Source organism: Eutrigla gurnardus (assembly GCF_963514095.1).
Source record: "Eutrigla gurnardus genome assembly, chromosome: 2".
Classification (NCBI taxonomy): domain Eukaryota; kingdom Metazoa; phylum Chordata; class Actinopteri; order Perciformes; family Triglidae; genus Eutrigla; species Eutrigla gurnardus.
This window is the reverse complement of record NC_139916.1, coordinates 14001926-14015767: the sequence shown is the minus strand read 5'-3', so window position 1 is coordinate 14015767 and position 13842 is coordinate 14001926. Positions and strand designations below refer to the sequence as shown.

The 13842-nt window shown below is 42.2% G+C and overlaps 1 protein-coding gene across 2 annotated transcripts in view; it reads right to left on the bottom strand.

Annotated features, from left to right (window-relative positions):
• The window catches only part of adamts9 (ADAM metallopeptidase with thrombospondin type 1 motif, 9), a 42452-nt gene that overhangs the window by 23936 nt on the left and 4674 nt on the right, over positions 1-13842 (bottom strand). For both annotated transcript variants that reach the window (XM_084036352.1, XM_084036353.1), the window contains exons 4-23: positions 13427-13764; positions 12703-12786; positions 12494-12618; positions 12236-12276; positions 12036-12141; positions 10786-10932; positions 9911-10052; positions 9169-9273; positions 8131-8276; positions 7581-7762; positions 7339-7475; positions 6432-6549; positions 6140-6235; positions 4971-5137; positions 4640-4769; positions 2942-3068; positions 2653-2863; positions 2366-2530; positions 1605-1766; positions 265-384 (exon numbers count right to left, since the gene is read on the bottom strand). In XM_084036352.1, the coding sequence (XP_083892478.1) occupies positions 265-384; positions 1605-1766; positions 2366-2530; positions 2653-2863; positions 2942-3068; positions 4640-4769; positions 4971-5137; positions 6140-6235; positions 6432-6549; positions 7339-7475; positions 7581-7762; positions 8131-8276; positions 9169-9273; positions 9911-10052; positions 10786-10932; positions 12036-12141; positions 12236-12276; positions 12494-12618; positions 12703-12786; positions 13427-13764 (2849 nt within the window). The remainder of the gene's footprint in view (positions 1-264; positions 385-1604; positions 1767-2365; positions 2531-2652; positions 2864-2941; positions 3069-4639; positions 4770-4970; positions 5138-6139; positions 6236-6431; positions 6550-7338; positions 7476-7580; positions 7763-8130; positions 8277-9168; positions 9274-9910; positions 10053-10785; positions 10933-12035; positions 12142-12235; positions 12277-12493; positions 12619-12702; positions 12787-13426; positions 13765-13842) is intronic.

The following is a 13842-nucleotide window of genomic DNA, read 5'->3' as shown; positions in this document are numbered from 1 at the left end:
CCAGATCAGACAACACAGCTCTTTATTGAGACCAGGTGGAAATTAAATGTGTGTGTTTGTCTGTGTGTGTTTTGAGTGTCAGTGTGCATCCACGTCGATGCTTCCTTCTCTCCTTGCGGTATGAATCAGTTTGACACTCAACGGAGAAACAACTGTTGCTCCACAGCGAGGACGATATGAAGAGATCGTGGACAGTTGAGAGAATTAAAAGAAAGATGTTAAGAGAAGCGAGGGAGAAAAGATGGAAGATAATGGCCTCCTCACCTGGGTGTCAGTGGGGCGGGTGGCAGCATTACATTCAGTGTCATCCATGACAGCACCATAAGAGCCGACTACACACTTCACCACTCGCATCTGGTAGCCTGGCCCACACGAGGTAGTGCACTGGGTTCAAAGAGGGAAAAAAGGAGTGGTGGGGGAACATTAGAAAAAGGGAGCCAAAGAGAAAATGGAGAAAGAGTCTAGGAAGGCAAGCAAAGAACAGGCAGTTCAACTGAGGCAAAAACTCCTGCACACAAAATAAATTGTAAGCCAGGCAGAGCAAATAAAAAAAGCTTCTTTTACACACAGACACAAAATATCCTTAGATCCGAGTTTCAAGCAGATAAGCATCTCAAAGATCAAATACACAAAGGAACGTTTGCTCATATACGTTGCACTTTGTCTTTTTTCCACTGTAGCCAAGTGAGAGAGGGTACTACCCCACACTCTCTTCTGCCTCACTGCCTCCAATGAAACAGGGTCAAACTTGTGTGGCGGCACCTTCAACTACCATTTGACAACGCTTCATTAAACAACTTCAAATATACCTTAACATGCGCACATCCTCTGATGGGGGACACAAAAATATCTCAAATATTTGTGTGTTCAGTTCTCTGTGCACACACACAAATGAGACTGAGCCTGCACAGACACTATGTAGTGTATGCATAACCCTATATATTGATTTTGTAGAATATATGGCTTTCTCATATCTTCAAATGTATTCTCCTTCTTGTATATTTATTTTGGCAGGAGTCGCTCTGCGTCTAAACACGAGAGAGAAAAGGGGACAGTGCTAAATGATGAGCTTAGCTTATCCGTGTCCTCCCCTTGGTTTAGATCTGGGGAGAACTCACCAGAGAAGCAACAGTCAACAGTGCTGTTAACTTTTTGATTTCAGACTCGTATTGTTTAGTATACAGTATAGTATTGTTCCATTTAGATATGGGTCTGATAGGTTGATAGATAGATTGATGATAGATTGATTTAATGTGTATGATTCAGCCTATTTCTTATGAAGTCAATGGGCAAATCTTACAAAAGAACACCTGATGTCTCTATAAGACTGTCCACCAAAGCAGACCAGTGTATTTTTTTAATTATTTGCAATGATCGGCGCTGCGTATATAAGATATTTATGCTACTGTTGTCATCTTACTTCACCTTGTATGTTGTGCAATCATTTTCATTATTTTTACTGTGAACTTAAACCAAAGCATCTCAGTCTAAAAAACATCTCCAAAATGCTCTAAGCACTCCCAGCTGGGCATTTTCAGAAGGGAGCATGGCGTTTAAATATTCAATATATATTATATTCAACCTTGAACAAACTATAGTCTTACCTGTCCCCAGTGTCCAACCTGCCAAGAGGCACACTCCTGCTGTTGGCACGTCTGCACGGAGTCAGGTTTAGATGAGCCACAAAAGCGGTCGTCCAAGCGGTCCTCGCCAAACTGACACCACGTCTGACGGTGCTTGTAGCCTTTGCCGCATGTCACGAGGCACTGAAAGAAAGAATGTGAGCTTTTAGTGATAGTACATGTATACAGTATTTTACATGCGCACTGGTCGTTACGAGCTCTTGAGCCCGATGGAATTCCAGTTCATGACCGTGTAAGATCAGTTGGTGTAATGGAAAGCAAGAATATGCAGATTACAAAACAAATCGCCGTGGACAACAAGTGGGCCAGGGTGTCTATTTATGGGAGTAGTACAGTGTATATGTATACAGTGCAGTGTAGGTGTTTGTATTTATTAGCACCACATGGGAGATCTGAAATATTCCTGGAATGCAGTCCAAAGCTTTGCAAGCTCCTCGCTCTACAATGTGTAAACTGTACAGCAGTTAAGTACAATCTTAACCTGCAATCAGTGATTTCCCAACGTTCACTATAGTGAAAGGAGGGGAGTTACTCTCCCAAAGAGAGATGCACAATCAACACAGGCACTTTACATTTGACCCAGATCCCCGCTGGCTTGAAACCACGGTATTTACACTGTATTTATTTACATTGACTAAACCCAGAACCACCAGGAAGTGTAACTTATAAATATTGTACGGATCTTCAAGTGCAAAGTGAATATAATAAAGAGCTGAACCGACCTCAGACCACTCGCCAGTCTTCCATTGTGGACAGAGGAATTCATTGCAGGGTTGGACAGTCATCTTGTCCCTTTGACTGCATTTGCTCTCATCGCCACCAGCCTCGGCTGCCTTTCGACACACTGCCCCTCGACGGCGAGTCCCCCCACCACAGCTCTTGGAGCACTGCAGCACAAATACTTCAACATTAGCCAGTGTAAACACACATACACAACCCATGATAAACTTTGACAAACATCTGGATTATGTTCACACACAAACCCCAGACTTCCTACAATAATTATTACCTCCGACCAAGGAGAGTACTCCCAGCCACCTGGGTTACAGTCTCCGTGGCAACCTTCCTTGTCATCAGGTTTGCGCTGACTGCTACAGTAGCGGTCGTCAACTTTCTGGGTTTTACCATCAGCACGGCTGATTTTGGCACAGTATATTTCCAGGGTACGATATCCCAGGCCACACTGAGCCGTGCACTCACTCTTACGAGCCACATGCCACCTGCATCAAGGGTGATAGGGTATTTTTAGATGGCCAAGTGAAGAAATAACTATTTATTGTCTGGTTGGTAATACAAACCTGAGTTCGCATTCGAGGTTACAGGGCTCAGTGATGACAGCAGGTCTAGCTGTGCCGTGACACCTCTGGTCCGACACCACCACCCTGTCTGACTCTCTGCTACAGAGAATCTTCCGCTTGCGCTCTCCTACGGAGACAAAATGATGCATGATGGTCAGAAGTTACATTTCAATTCAAAAGTTTCTGTTATTATACTTGAAAGAGAAACTTCCAAACAGTGTTGCTGGTAAATGTAGTCAGTTGAAGCAATACATTCCTCAGTGCATGCTATATTGACAGAGAAAGCACATTCTCCTGTTGCAAAAGTCTGTTGTACTTCCTGTGCCGGTGATGAAGTTGGAGGCAAGTAAGAACTGTAAACTACTTCAACTTTTAACTCTCTGCGTAGCCAGAATTTAGAACAAAAACAGAATTTAACTAAGTTAAATTGTGTAAATAAAGACAAAAAACAACAGAACTTCACTTCTCTTTGCATGAATTACAAATTAATTAATTTAATTTTCAACAATGAAAATGGCATCCCAAAATATGAGTGCAGAGGAGGTTATGGATGAGGATATATTTTACAATAGTTTGACTGACTGACATTAAGTCACGGGCAGATTTTGTTGGATGCTGTTGTTGCATCAGCTACACTATGTTTTGGCTGGATGTCAGTAGCTTGTGCCCAATTCATCCTGGTACATGTAGGCAGTGCCAACACAGCACCGCCAGCAGAGCAGATGCTTCTCTGTAAAATACAGCAGGCACTGAATAATGGATTGAATTGTTGCACCTATAACAGTGGTTTGTGTGAAAGGTTTGTTGTTGTTTGTTGTTTATCTAGGCTTGTTTAAAAAGAAAAAAAGGCTGTTCCCTTTGTATGTTGTTCTTTGATGACACGCACAAAGGAATATGCAAAATTCATGACCCGAGTTGCAATCTAGGAATTCATAACTTCATCCGTGAAAAGGAAACTCGACCATCTTCCACTGCCTGTATGATCCTGCAAGTAGTATTCTGATTCATGGCTTGCTGAAGCTTGCTGAAGTACAACGTCAACTTTCATAGGATCGCAGTGACAACCAGCAACAACTTGCTTTACCTTGGTTCTTGTGCAAGGAAGAGAGATTTAAACCTCATGTGGCTGCAGGAAATATATTCTCTATCAGTACCTTGTGTTTCAAAATTTTGCAGCTCAGTGTTATGAGAGCTCAGTGTGCTGCAGACTGCCAGAAAAGCGCTAAATTGGAAAATCAAAAAGGTGCTGAGGCCATTACATGTTAACCGTTTATCCTGCTGTGTGAACTCATTGGTTTCTCTTAGGAATTCACTGCTGGTTGTCCAAGCAAGGCAGTGTCAAAAACTGGAGGAATACATTCTCAGATAAAATGTTTGAGTCATAACACATAACGGGTTTTCGAGTTTACCTGCGATCCTCCTCTGCACGCCTACATACTCCGACACATCCAGGGTCATGTCAAAGAAGGTAATCTGACACAGCATACTATGAGGTCAAACTTTAATCACTTGTTCCAAACCTATATGTCTGGCATGAAGCTGTCAAGTTCAGCCAGACAATCCTCTCTCTGCTATGCCTCTGGCTCAGTGGTTCCCACGTCTCCTCTCTGTTGCATCTCATCATCACTCTCACCACACCATTCATCATTAACCACTCCCATCATCTCACTGTGCCAACCCCTTGTGCCTCCCCCTCACCTTGGCACAGACGGTTGCACTCCTGCCAGGGCCCATAAGCATCCCAGAAGAACTGCTGTGGTTTATCTTCTATGGGGATGTTAAAGGAGTACCTGACATCTGGGTTGTAAAGGTTCCCCACAGACAGTACCTGGGAAAATGCAGGCAATGAGATATGCATCAGAATATAGTAAGATTAGGAGTTTTAACATCACAGAAGGTCCAGTATTCAGTATTTTAAGTTCCTGCATCCAAATTATATTCAAAGTGGCAATAAGGTATGCATCACTGATCAAACATCCCTCTGCATATTCTGCATGGCTTCTAAGTAATCAGGATAAGGACAATTTACCTGGACAATGATCTCTTCCTCGATGCGTTCAGTGCAGTTGATCCTCTCAATGACATGGTCAGAGCCACTGTACTCGATGACGGCATTTCCTACTTTGATTTCCCTTTTGAACATGCTGACCACAAATTCTCCATTAAGCAGGAACTCTCCACGGCTATTGGATATGGCTGCAGAGAGAGAAACCATTCATCTTTGCTTTATTGGCACAGAAAATGTAAATGTGAAATGTTTTCTGGAAAGTATTGCTGATCGCTCTTACGACACCGAGCCAAAATGAACCCAATAATAGCTTGTTTTTGCATGGTACAGGGCAGCTTAGCAACACTGTAGCTACGTTTTCATTTACAGTAAGGCACGTGTAGTAAGCAGCAGTTAAGTCCTTTTGGGGTAAAATAATCCTCCGTTGCTGGAGAAGTCCCATCCAGGGGCATCCTGTTCTCTTCAACAGCCAGTCTACTGCACTCATTCACTCTAATGCGATTATGGAGCTAATTTCCTGCCTTTAATTTCCTCGCCATTTCACACATTACACTAATATGACCAAGGAGAGCAGCCCTCATTCCGGCAACATGGTCTCTACTTTGGGGCCCTAACGACTGTGCCCATACACAAATACATATCAGTACACAGTCATACACACACACACATACACAGGGATTAAATAAAAACAGCAATTATGCACTGACATATACACAAGCACACCTTAAATTACCTTGATGGAATGGTAGCCGGAGGGCTATCTGAGCTCAAGTATTAGCACGCTCGTGCCAACAAGACATGCACACTAATAGCTGAAAAAGCAGCCATGTCCTGACAGACAGGCATATGGTACAGAAAGACATATATTTAGAGAACCAAAGGAAACACACCACTGTACACACGCACACGCAGACAAAACGCATATAAACCAACTGACCTTGATGGAATGGTACCCACAGGCCTAGTTCTGGCTCATTAACGTGTTAGCATGCACACTATAATTCCTTGGGTTTGCAGTACATGACTTTACACTAAAAGCTGAACGTTCACAAAGACAGGAATGCAGAGACAAAATAAGCTCACTTTCAACGGCGCTTTGCTTTAGAAATGGCTGGAAACAATATTTATGGAAATTTGGGAGAAGAATATATTAACAGTCATTTGTTATAAACAAATGTTGGAAGTCTTACCGAGGTAGTTGTCATCCTCCGGTTTCCCTGAGTAGCTGTGTTGACGCACATCTATATTTGTAGCACCACTTGGTATTCGCACAACTTCATTATAGCCTGTAAAGAGTATAAGTAGTATCTTTAGTTCATTAGTTAATTCTAGGTCTGTGCCTATGCTGACAATTGCGCCCCACTCTCTCTATTTCTTCTGACTTAGCACATGTGAAATGTGTTTAAGCACTATAATAAGAGCTGCTGTCTCTTACACTTGCTGAAGTGAAATGATAGTGTAATAAAAGAGACTATAGCTCACCATAGTGGACGATGTTGAAGGTGCCTGCCACAGTTTTGCAGGAAGAGTTGTCACCTCCACACACGCCACACTTATCCCTCCTGGCTTTAGAGTTCAATACATGGTCACAGCCCGCTTGCTGATCAGTGAAGGGATAGAGGGGAGGAATATATAAATTATGAAATGGCAAAATGCCAAGAGTTACATAAATGGTAGTAGTAGGAAAGGGACAAAAACAGGGAAGTGGAAGAGAAGTTTGAAAAGAGGGTGAAAAGGTCAGATGGGGGATAAAGGGGAGAAGGATGTACAGAGAACATTAAATGACTAATAAATATTAACATGTCAGATAAATGTCCTTCTGCTTGGCTATTGTGTATTTATTTCCTGATGAATTACTAATCATGAAAGAAAAAAAATGAAAATCAAACCCAGTGACTCTTAAAATATTTACATGAGAACTTCTTGAGTTATAGCCATTGCTGACAGCCATATGAAATTCATTTTCTTTATAAAAAAAAAAAAAAAACAGATTAAAAATGGCATTGTTTGTAACAAGAAAAATTTGGGAATTTACTCCAAAGAATAAAGAGCTTGGCTTTAGTGTCAAAGCATTGATCCACATCCAGCTTCCAGCAAGGCAACCCACTGAACCACAATTCAACCATAACACAATGTGTTGTTTACAATGTCAACAGAACAACCCACAGCTTCAATCAAAAAGCATATTAATGGGTGTGGTATGTTCGTAACACGCTCTCTGACACTTCTGGCCAAATACTTGCTGTGATCTAGAAAGGCTTATATCCACTCCACATGTTAACTGTGCAAGAATGGCCCCTGTTAGTAATGCAAATAACAGCATTATCTGTTCATAAGCATTTGAACCATGTAGCTGAGTGTTCTATAAAGTTAATAGTTTGGATCTCACCCTGCAGAGGCCCTGTACGCAGATGTCGTTGGTATCGGGTCCGCATGGCGTGCCATCAATGACCCTGTCCCTGAGTTGATAGTAAGCTGTGCTGCCTGCCACCCGGCAGAACAACTTACACCTGTCCTTCATCAGGACTGGCAAAGGAAATAAAAAAGAGCTCTTTATACCAATATATGCCAATGTTACACATTATGTCTACTGCACAAGTGAAACAGGGTTGACCAAAAACGTATTCTCACTTCCGCTGTACTTGGGAACCCAGCGAACATTAGGAGGTAGACCGTTGATGTTGAAGTGCCTGCCATCAAAAGCCGCACACTGCTCCTCCCTGAAGTCCTTCTTCTGTTTGGAGCACGGCTCAGAATTACAGGAACGAAACTTCATTCGGCGACCCACACAATACATTCCTCCATTCCTGGGCCTTCAAAACAAGATCGATGAAAGTGAATGGACCAATCTTTGGTGTAATTTAGTAAATGTTTTAAGTGGATGCTTTAGTAAGCATCTTTACCTGACGGACTCAAACAGGTTCAAACTCAGTCTCATCATGAACCTGATTCTTTTCTAACTTTCCATTGAACTAGGATGAAAGGCAACATTCAAGGAGTGATCGCTGTTTACCAGGAAACAACCCTGTAAGATCTGCCATCAGAGGGCCTTTCTAGATGAACACTAGCTATGAAAAGAATTCCCTTAAGGAGGCTTGATCTATGGAACATTGACTTTGGCAGCTAAGATAGAGACAAGGTCCACTAGGCATGCATGACTACAAAGAGAGGGACTGCTCACACGGGTCGGTTGCATTCGCGCACAGCGATCTTGATGCCCCCACCGCATGTCCGTGAACAGGTACCAAAAGGGCTCCAAACTCCCCAGGCCCCCTCCACAGGTGTGGCGTCATGCTCTTTGGGTATACACAGGCCATGTTTGCAGTGCTACAATGAGAGAAAAACACACAAAAGAACACAGAAGAAGATGAATGAAGAGAGCAAGAATAGATGGAGAAAAACTAAAAAAAAAAAGGAGCGGAACAGCCAGAGACACAATGAAATCTCATCCATGGAACTGGCAACACATCTATCTGCTCTCCCGTGCTTTGATGCTAATCTGGGAGAAATTACACAGTGAAGCAAGTGGAAAAAATAGGAACTGAAAAAGTCTGGCTGGACAGAAGACAAGAAAATGTCACGCACAGTCAATAAATATATCTCAGCTCATAACAGGAGGATAATCTTACACTGTTCAATAAACAGACTCCAGCTTAAGTGTTTAGTCTGGTGTACTGCATGGCATGGGATGAGGGTTGGTGTAAACATGAAAAGGTTTTAACATGTGTGTGTATGTATCCGTGCGTCTTTGGACTTCATGTGGCTTTCATGTTCTCTCAGCCTTAGTGGCAGGAAGCAGAGGTCGGTGTGAAAGTCCTAATTAAAAGCTCCAGTCCTCCATCATCTACAACTTCATGCCACCTACTTACATGTCAGCCATGTTCAATTAGTAGAGTTCACATTTGTCAATGGCGAGTACATTTTTTTGTGTTTGGTAACTTGTTTGCTTTTGTCATTTTGCAGGCAAATTAAAAACACCTGTGAACAATTTTGTGCTCATGTGTCACTGAAAACGTTTTAAGATCAAAACAAGGAAATGTGGCGGGGAGTGTCGCATCATGATACAGAACCATATGTGTATTAAAACGTGAAAATGAAATGATTAAAAACATGGCAATTAAAAACGTGCTGAAAGACTGCGCACGTTTTTCTGTTTACATGGTCACCCAAAACATTTGCTTTAATAAAACAATGGGGTTTTTTTTTTTATTACACTTACCTTCCCCGGAGAGCAGTCAGTGCCATCTGCCCACGGCATGTGCTGGGTTCTGCAGCCCCGCTGGGCGCCCTCTGGACTGGTGCACCACAGCCTCCGACACTGGGTCTGATAAACACACGCACAAACACACACGGCGTTAACCCTGACATTCCGCTAAAAAAGAATCTGGAAAAAGTCAATGCACATCAATATGATGTTAATAACCTCACTGTCAGAAACTGTGTTAATGCATGAATTCAAGTTGGCAGACATCCAATTTATCACACATTATAAAGCATTATGCCAGTAGGTGACTCGATGCAATAGGTTTGCTGTATCAGCCATCTCATTTGCCAGGTGTTTCTCAGCCGACGGCTTACAAGACGTTACTGACTGACAGAGAAGATGAGCCAAGAAAACTTTAGTTTGGAGACATTTCTGCAGGATTCATTTAAAATTCTACAAGAAAAATATACAAAATCTGGATGGTTTGATGTGATGATTAAAATCTGATTCCACCTTTCCTCATATTCGTGTTTCAAGGAGTTATTAACTGAATTTCTAGGTGTTGACTTCTAACGCCTCATATATTATAATTAAATTTGGTTTGCTTGTATCTCATAAAGAATTATCCAACAGTTAAATACAACTTTAAATGCTTCAAATTCAGCTGAAATTCACCTCTGCAGCGTATGATCATAACATAAGAGGCTTCCCCAGAGACCCACATGACAGTTTAGGTTTGCGCGCCGACTCCACTTACCATATAAGGACACACCTGCGTTCCCTGCCCAAATATCAATTCACACTGTTTATTGACAGTGTATATCCGTCCAGGCAGCTGCTGCGACAGACTGTATGGCCTTGTAACGGGCTCGTCGAGCAAGCACTCACCATATCCTGTGCTATTAAGAAATAAAAATAAAATGACTTAAAAGAAAAAAGGGGGAAAACAAGAGACACAAACAGACAGAAAACACACTGAGTACAGCTGGTCATTTTTCTGTTTATACATAGAAACCCTACTGTATACAAAGCTTGCTCAGTATCTTGATAGGTTTCTGTTTATATTCAGTCAGCTTTATGTAGTTAGTGCCGGGGATTTCAAGAATGGGGATGCAGAGAGAACTTTGGATAGTTAAGGGTATGGAAAGGAATTTTGTATGGTTGGCAGACACTATCCTATTTATTATTTCCTACGGTAGGAGTTCCCTGGTCTTTCTCAGCAGATTGAGAAGCCTTTGGAAACGAAGAAAACAGAAGCTGCAATAGCCCTGTGATATTATGACAGTTTATTTGCATTTAAGCCTAAAAATGTGACTGCTGCTGCGAAAAGTGGAGAAAATACATACAGCATGCACTCTGTGTATGTGTGTTTAAGGAAGTTAAGTTGTAAGTTAAGGAACCTAGTTGTAAAATATCTGTGATAGTTTTATAAATATATCTTTAAAAGATAAAATAAAATATTTGGTCAGACATTTAAAATGTACAGCCATTTCTACTTGACTTTAATACTTTCCATATCCTTTTTAATTTCAGGCTGTCTGAGTTGTTCAGAAACTACAGAAAAAAACCTAATCTACATCATATAATCCCATGCATGTTTGGAAAGATCCATAAGAAAAGAGTAAGACATACTCAAGGAACTCTGTGATGTACTTCCTGCTACATTTGGACCACATCCAAGGGTTTGTGTTGTAGTTCAGAGTGGGAGCCATCACATGTTGCTGAATCTTAACGCCATCCTCTTTACACTTGTTACTGTCATCATGAGGCATATTGAACCTAGCAGAGAGACAAAAAAAAAAACATGTGTTCACGTACCATAAAATACATTACAATAAAAAATGAAGTTGTAGATTATATCATGCAAATGCACGGCTCTGTAAAGCCATTGTTTGCCTTAGATTAATGTAACAAAATCCAGTATTATGGTGATGAATGCTTCTATATTGATTTTGGCTAGGGCTTTAAAGTTTTAATATGTTAGCGTTTTGCCAACGTTCTTGCCAAATCTTACTAAAAATGGTAGCTTTTCTGTGCTTCAGTGCATTTCATTTGTTCATGTATATGTTTTAAATCTTGATTCTATATTTCCACTGTCCCTGTGACACTGGCTTTGGGAAACCCATCCACGGCTGCAGCGGAGTGTTTGTATTTCCTGCTAGTGGGAAGTTTGGAATGAAACCAGCACAATATTGAATTATATGAACACTGGGCAACAGATGTAGCAGAAAGATTTAGATGTGAAAAACCAGGGCCCAGCAAGCATAAGAGAAGCAATTAGGCTCCTGCAGTGTGAGCAAATGAGATCCCGGTCAGTAGTGGACAGGTACAGCACCGCACAGCCCTCCCTCTGAGCTACTCAGCTCCCCACCTGACAGGTACCATATAACACTGAGCTCTGGGGCTAAGCAGTCGTCAAGCATGTTGTCACCGCTTGATGCGGATAAACGATGAATTGAACAAACCCACCTTTTGTTTAGTGGCTAGAAGGAGCGTTTGTTAGAAGTGAGGAGGGCTGTTAAAGTCTGTAACAGTCTCCGCTGTAGAAGGCTAACACCCCCACCTCCTAGCTCTGGCTGTCTCACGACTTTGGACAATGCAGTTTGCTGAAGGGCAGGTTTGACTTCCATTCTGAGATTCCAATATACAGACTCTTTCCTCTCAAAATGGCAAAAATTAGGAGCTATGATCAGAAACACACGTCAGGAATGTGCAGCTGTTGTGTTGTCCATATATGCAAGGTTCCTTGATCCCCATCTGCTTGAAATGTGGATACCTAGAAAGAATTCTGAAGCTCAAAGATGTCTAACTAAAGTAAACATTTTCTCTAACTAGGAGTGATGACAGTACTGGAGGTAAACAATCAGTCAAAACATGCTTACACATGGCCAAGTTCATGGGCGATGGTGAATGCAGTGCTGAGTCCATTGTCCTCACTGATGCTGCAACTCCTGTATGGATCACACACCGTTCCCAACTCTGCAAGTCCTTGAAAACAAGATTTTTTCCCCACCCATCATGATCATACACCATCAGCAGCATGAAGTATAGTATAGTATAGTACAACAAAAAATCCACTTACCTAAGGTGTCACACTTATCCCTTGCTCTGCAGATGTCCTGCCTGTGGTGAAGACACAGATAACAGGTCATGGTCAATTGCACTGAATTCCATTCAGCAGGAATCTGGTCCCCATTTGATCTATGGCCGTGATGCAGCTGATTCTCCAAGAATGTATACTTATTACGAAGTTATTTGGTCCTTTGAAACAACTAAAAACCTATTAAAAGTATGTTCTGTATGCACCAAAGCAAGTGATGACTTGATATTTTTCTTGCACCTGGTGATGAGGATGGCAGTGTCGTGATGGGAATGGTGGTTATCATCCAGGATGTTCTGGCTCTGCTGCCAAATGCAGAAGTTTTTTAAAGTGGTCTGTGCATTAAACGAAATGACTGGACCGTCCTGATAACAAAGAAAGGGAAATAATTAAAGGTTTATTCTCATTGATGAGTAGTACACCACATACTTGTTTTAAGCATGTCTTACCAGCTCGTTGTTTATTATGACTAACTTCACAATCACAATGTTAATGAGGTTGCCAATACTGGGGTCCTTGTAGATGGAAGATACCTGAATAAAAGAAACAAAACATGACTATTTAATGCTTTTACAATATTTTCATTAACTTAACACAGGTGAAATGTGACACAGTATATTTACTGGTCTCGCTACCATGGTCTGCCTTCCTGCAGTTTCAAGCAAGTACAGGGGAATTTGGTTGATTGGAAGATCAAGTTGATAATGGCCTGAGCCCCTGTGGAGAAGGCAAGCTTTGCCAAGAACAGAATATAGGTCATCTCAGCTTCCCCCTGTGGACGGCCGGCCCCAGACGCCTGCGGAAGCTGGTATTTGAAGTGGCCGAGAGTATGCGGTCTATGTGACATACCTGAGCTTATTTTTAACATTCATCACAGCTGTCAGGCAGGCTCTACCTCAAGCTGCCCTCTCTTCCCCCTGGCCGTTTGAAAGTGGTGTTTACTCCTGCCCTAGGCTGCCCTTTTCCCTCCCATGGCCCTCCTCCAAAGGAGGACTTGCAGCAAGGCAGAACAGGTACATACATTTAGTGCTCACATGCACACATAAAGGTACTTTGCGGCCATATATGTGCAAAGTAGCTACACAGAACCATAAACACGCTTGTCTTCCAGTCAACCACCCCCATCAAACAAACACTCTCCACTCGCAGCCATGAAGATACAGAAGAACTTACTATGGACATTAATGTGAGTATGTAGTGCTGCAGGTTGCTGCTGTGATGCTCCACCATTTTGCTGTCAGCCACCAGCATGACTTCAACAAAGCGCGGGTAGGAGAGGAAGCGCTTTGATCTCCTGTGAGGTCCTGAGTCACCGCTGCTATCATTTGATGGTCTAGAGCTGGCACTGCTGCTCTGCGATCTGAGAAAAGCATCGCTGGACAGGCCGGCACTCAGTGACTCCACGTCATTGAATATACCAGCACTGACCACCGGGGCTGCATTGGACACAGTGGTCACTCCAGCCACTTGCTCTCTCTTAAGCTTGTGTCTCTTATGTCTGTGTTTGTGTCCTAGAGAGAGAAGTCAGAAGGAATAGGGCATGAGTAAAATATACAACGACGGCGGGATAAGGGTCATACATTCAGTCA